The sequence below is a fragment of the Salvia hispanica genome, chromosome 4 (assembly GCF_023119035.1).
Source record: "Salvia hispanica cultivar TCC Black 2014 chromosome 4, UniMelb_Shisp_WGS_1.0, whole genome shotgun sequence".
NCBI lineage: Eukaryota > Viridiplantae > Streptophyta > Magnoliopsida > Lamiales > Lamiaceae > Salvia > Salvia hispanica.
This window is the reverse complement of record NC_062968.1, coordinates 483,375-488,962: the sequence shown is the minus strand read 5'-3', so window position 1 is coordinate 488,962 and position 5,588 is coordinate 483,375. Positions and strand designations below refer to the sequence as shown.

The 5,588-nt window shown below is 33.6% G+C and overlaps 1 protein-coding gene across 1 annotated transcript; it reads right to left on the bottom strand.

Annotated features, from left to right (window-relative positions):
- Positions 1 to 1,892: 1,892 nt before the first annotated feature.
- LOC125224274 (adenine phosphoribosyltransferase 1, chloroplastic-like) lies at positions 1,893 to 5,000 on the bottom strand. Its single transcript, XM_048127651.1, has 6 exons — positions 4,788 to 5,000; positions 4,580 to 4,690; positions 4,198 to 4,290; positions 3,361 to 3,510; positions 2,909 to 2,967; positions 1,893 to 2,152 (listed from the first exon to the last, which is right to left on the bottom strand). Exons 1-6 carry the CDS (start codon positions 4,873 to 4,875, stop codon positions 2,099 to 2,101), a joined length of 555 nt encoding a protein of 184 aa, XP_047983608.1. The 5' UTR covers positions 4,876 to 5,000; the 3' UTR covers positions 1,893 to 2,098.
- Between the last annotated feature and the right edge of the window lie 588 nt (positions 5,001 to 5,588).

Genomic DNA, 5,588 nt, shown 5'->3' with positions numbered 1-5,588 from the left:
AAAAAAACTCACAAAAATGGGTTTGAGTTTGATGTATGGCTGGAGATGGTCTTAAGCACGCTCGCGGCTACACGCAAAGCGTACCTAAGTAGGCTTTTACATCAAAACAATGAGCTGTCGGCGCATGTCCAACAATTTTATTAAAAAATTCGAAATCGAATTAATTATGTTGTATTTTTTATTTTAATTATGTGTTGATTATTTAAATTAAGTACTATTTTTCATTGTTATCATTTATGTTTTAATATGCATTATTTAATTTACTTATGTAATTACTTATGTAATTTCTAGCTAGTTATTTAATAACATTAAAAATTTCCATTTTGTATGTTTTGCATTCACTCTGCTGTGGATGTATAATTTTAATCCATGACAAAGGATTAAAACAAATGTACTTAATTAATAAGAAGAGAAACTATATCATATGTACTTTATCAAATGTACTTAATTAATGACAACCAATCACATCAAACTACAATAATTATACAACTTATATGTATAATGATAGTAAGTCCACTTCTCCGAGTAAGACATCGTATTAATTAATGCAGCTTAAGCCATAATTAGAAGAGTTGGTTATGACGTAAACTAAACATGATGATCAGTTTTAGTCAATAATTGTTCTCTCCAATGACTTCTATTAGCACTTAAGAGCAATAAAATGTAATTTTCAGTGGTCATATGAATTTTAATATTATATCCCCTAATATAAAATCTCAAACATCCACATATATAGTGGAATTATCGTGAAAATTACATATGTAAAATCATTGCATTTATAGTAAAATTAACTGTACTTAAAAAATTATTCCGTCAAGCCTTGAATGATGAATGGTTTAGATTTATTTTCAAATGAAATAATGCTTTTATGTATAGATTAATGTTTTCTCTATGATGACCTTTTTAGGAATAAAATTAGTTTGGATATAATATTTATTTTATTTTATCAACCGTAGTAATTCTTTTGATGAATTTTCCCTTCTTTTTATTCATTTATTACTCCGTATGATTTAATTAATAGTTCAATGCCTCCAAATTTATTCTCGAACGTAACCATTGACAAAGGAAAAAGGCATGAACTATGCTGATTATTTGTACTTTATATAACACCGAAAAGGCCAAATGAAAAAAAGGGGTCATAAAAGTGCCTTCATTTAAAAATATATAAGTATGTTGCTAGATGATATAAAATATATTTCCTTTGTGCTGTTGGCTGACTTGTATAGACCAAAATAACAACTAATCATGTATTATTAATGCATTAAAAGGTCAAAGGCTGAAGAGATAATGATACTAAATTGCTAATTCATTACTTTATGCATAATTATTTAGTTAAATTAAGGTTAATCACGAGGATAATATTTCTGGGTTTTGGTTAAGCACAACTTACGGACAGAAGACCGACAGTACAATCATTACTGTCATATTTATGAAGTTTAAGATTTAAAATTTGAGTTTAAATAGAAAATTAAAGCTCGACCAAATTGAGTTATGAGCTTGGTTTTAATTTATGTCAAAGGTTTAAGCATATTTTGTATCTTAGAAGTGAATTGGTGTTTAAGAATTTGTTGGTAAATGTTAAAAGACTTTGGTGGGAGAAACTTGTTTTATAATACTCTATCGGTTTATAGATCAAATAAGTTATTTTTTCTAATATGCTAGTCTTTTAGGATGAATTCTCGTATTTGATTTATAACATTATATTTTCACTGAACATGACAACTAGAGTGGTGATCTAGGAAAGAAGCTAGTCGTGCCCAACGAGAACGTTTGAGAACGAAAAGTGGTGACCCAAACATGACCATCAACACGGTTGTGACAAATTCATTACATTCGAGAGATGGTTTGTTGCATATTTTATGCAAATATAATTCCTAAAATAACCACATCGATTGAATATGTCGAACAATAAGTAAATTAAAATGTTGCAAATAAATTTTGGTTTCTTGAGTGAAGGGTGTTTAGACATGATTAACCCAAATAAAAGTAATTCAAGTGAACATAGAATACAGGTACAAAGGGATTAGGCACGAACCTAGCAATTCTTGAAGGAAAAGCAATAATTATTTGTGAAGCAAGGGCAGCATTCTTTCATTCCTCATGTCTCGCTCACGAGAACAAACAGTGATTTGTCGCCTAATTTCTCCCGACCCTAAGATGAACACAAACAAACAAACACGAGTCAAATAAGAAAAAAAAAATTTAAAAGCAAGTAAAATGGCATTCTCTAGTTCAGAATCGAGCCTAATTACACAGTTTGGTTCGATTTTTTGTCATCTCATGTACTCTAGTCTATGGGACTTGAGGTTCTAATTCCATTCCCTACCGGATGCACCTTTTATACCCTCCTTAGCACGGATAAACCAACCAAAGCCAACAAAACCAACCACCTCATATATAAACCAAGCCATCGGCCACTATCCTTCTGTTCCTCACCTTATTGCTAGGTATGCATAATCGTAAGGCCCAACTGACTATCCTTATTTTTATCATATTGGTCGAGATAGATGATCGTACAGTGGTAGTACTCACTACTCAGAGTCAAAACTCTAAAAATGTGTCTATCTTACTTCATGAATTTGCCTAAGCTTAGTGTGCCTCTCTGTTTTTCAGGGATATTTGGTAGCTGGAAACAGTTGCAAGGCGAGGGCTAGTTATGTTGAGTGTGTAAGGTAGTCTGAATTCGCAGAAGAATCATCCGAACATGAACAAATGATCAAGTAGTGATTAAAATGGCTTAGTATACAAGCTACCAGTAAAGACTACAGAGCAGGAGCTTTGTTTGTATCATGAGTAGACGTATATTGAAGATAGAACAAGTACACATCTATTCAATTAGCAAACACTTTAACAATGCAAAAGGAATAAAAATACAGGCCACCTTAACTTGGAGAGGAATTACATATACCTTCAGTTCAGCCAATTCAATAACACAAGCGCACTCAACCACGGTGACCCCAACACGTTCTGCAATAGGATTAGCAACTGCTTAGTAATTTCATGTATCCAATAACACTAGTCAACTGGTAGTAATTAACAACATTTTCCCCAAAATTGGTAAACACTGTTGCCTCCAGGAAAGCAAATTCAAGCAAAACTTAAGTGTTAATCACAATTTTAACAAACAAGTTACTTGACATGTACACGCGTGGCAAGCTAAACTGAAACATAGAATATTTTACAAGCTGAGAACCATCATGCATTGTATCTCAACAAAGTATGCTGCACTTTAGCATTACTATGAAATATCAGTTTTACTAATGCATCGTCAAAGCCTAGTTACAATGGCTAACTTCAAATCTCTAACAAAAGGAAAACAGAAACGCACATGCACATGCACAAAGACATAATGAATCATACCAAGCAGACGTATTGCTGCATTTAAGGTACCGCCAGTAGCAATAAGATCATCTACTATAACTGCACGTTCCCCAGCTTGCACAGCTCCAACATGCATCTCTATCTTGTCAGTTCCGTACTCCAAAGAGTACTCTTCTGATATTACCTCCCCTGTAAGGATTAATATATGAGGATTTACTGTAACATATATGGCAAATCTACAAGGTGCTCATGTGAAAGTGAAACAGATCAAACTGATATATAAAGACAACTGACAACGTAAGAAGTACAAAGAGATACAGATAATACTAACAAAGGGAACTACAGAGAAAATAAAGTACATTCAATATATATAAGAAATGTATATTGAAATCTAACAACCATTAAATTTTCAGAACGGGTTCTTCCATCAAAATAGAATTCATAAGAAACAGAATATCACAATGAACAAACAACAATATTACACTATAAAATAATAGGGAAAAAAACATATAACCCCTTGTGTTTTCCCAAAGATGTGAAAAAACATTTTTAATGAGAATTCCAGCAGTGAAAATATACACACAAAAAAAAACACAATGTTATTAGCATCCTAGTTGACTTGACTCAAGCATCCCAATAAACTTAGAATGAAAAAAAGGGCTTGAATCTGAGATAAGCAGTAGTAAACACTTTGATGCTCTTGGATCTTCCAACTAAACTAGAAGTGTAAAGCAGTAAGGAAACAAGCCAACTAGCATAACGTAACATTTCGTCAAATAAAAACAAAGCATCAACAAGATAAGAAAGATGCCTACATACTTATGAAATTATAAGCAAACTATTTGCATGATTGCATTTGACATCATTTAACCGTACCAGGTAGTTTTTTGGGCTTTCTCATTGGAACAAACTTTGCACCAATAGCCAATGCGATCGGAGGACCGAATATAAAGCCCCTTGCTTCAATACCTGTAAGAAACCTGATGGTGTTACATTCATAAAAAAACACAAATTCAACTTCCAATTAGAGCCTAAAATTTATGGACCTGTCTTCACAGTTTTAGTTTGGCTTGAGAAACTTTAGTGCAGCCCTACCTTCCAAATTCCAATACATCACACTCCCCCTCAATTTTATCTCTAAACACATTGGCTATTATAAAACCCTCTCTATCTTCTAAGCAACAACTAGAAAAGCAAAACTACTTTCTCACAATAAAAAAAACAATTCTGCTTAATTTCGGAAGGAGACGAAACATACCGGCAATAACATTGATGTTCTTATCTCTATATCTCTCAACAAACAAATCGATGGTATCCTTAAACGCCTTAGGATCAAGCAGCAGCGTCGTTATATCCTGAAACATAATCCCTGCCGACAGTTTTGCAAACAACTCAATTTCAATTCAATCGTGTGATCCAAATTCACGCAAACGAAATCGAAGATCGAGAAAATTGAAGTGCGTCACCAGGTTTGGGGAAATCAGGTATGACACGAATACTGGAGGCGATCCGAGCAATGCGTTGGTCGGGGACGTCGGCGGTTGATGTGGCCATGGCTGCTCCGCTGATTCTGCGACGCTCCGGTAGGGTTGCGCCACCAGTTAAGCGGCCGTAGCTAAGCGGATCAGTTCTGCTGCTTACTGCTGACTGCTTCAGTGTTAGGTAAAGAAGAAATATGATTTGGGGAAAACGGAAAGACGATTTTGCCCTCGTCGATTTTGGGAAGAGACCGCTGAGAGGGTGTATGCCGCAGGGTTTTAAGAGGGTATATTGTGGAAATTTGAGATTTTGAATATCGAGATGTTAATATCTGATGATTTTCTATCCAAGATTATATTGGCACAATATTATTCGAGATTAGTTTTTCTAACTAATATTTCCTCCGTCCTCGACTAATTGTCATCTTTGACCAGAAATGAGATTTAAGAAATATAAAAAAAAGTTGTAGAAAAAGTTAGAATGTGGAATCCACTTTTTTATATTTGTTTTATAATAAAATGTGAGTGAAATGGTTAGTGGAATGTGAGACTTACTTACCATTTATGGTAAAAATAAAGTGTGGTAATTATTGAGGGACGAAATAAAATGAAAAAGAGTGACAATTAGTCCGGATTGAGGGAGTATTTTCATCTCTCCAAATCAACTTTCTCAAACATAACAAAATATGCATGTGTTGTTTATTCAATTGTACTAGTATAATTTAATGAAATTAAAGAGAAAGTGGTACTTGTGGATGATGTTTCTATATAATATTTGGATTCGATGGT

Bases quoted from the DNA above. Each gene is read 5' to 3' on its own strand.
- LOC125224274 (XM_048127651.1), bottom strand. From the start codon at position 4,875: ATGGCCACATCAACCGCCGACGTCCCCGACCAACGCATTGCTCGGATC. The intron at 3,511-4,197 runs GTACGGTTAAAT...TAATCCTTACAG, and splicing joins AAAGCCCAAAAAACTACCTG to GGGAGGTAATATCAGAAGAG. The intron at 2,968-3,360 runs GTATGATTCATT...ATCCTATTGCAG, and splicing joins TGCAGCAATACGTCTGCTTG to AACGTGTTGGGGTCACCGTG.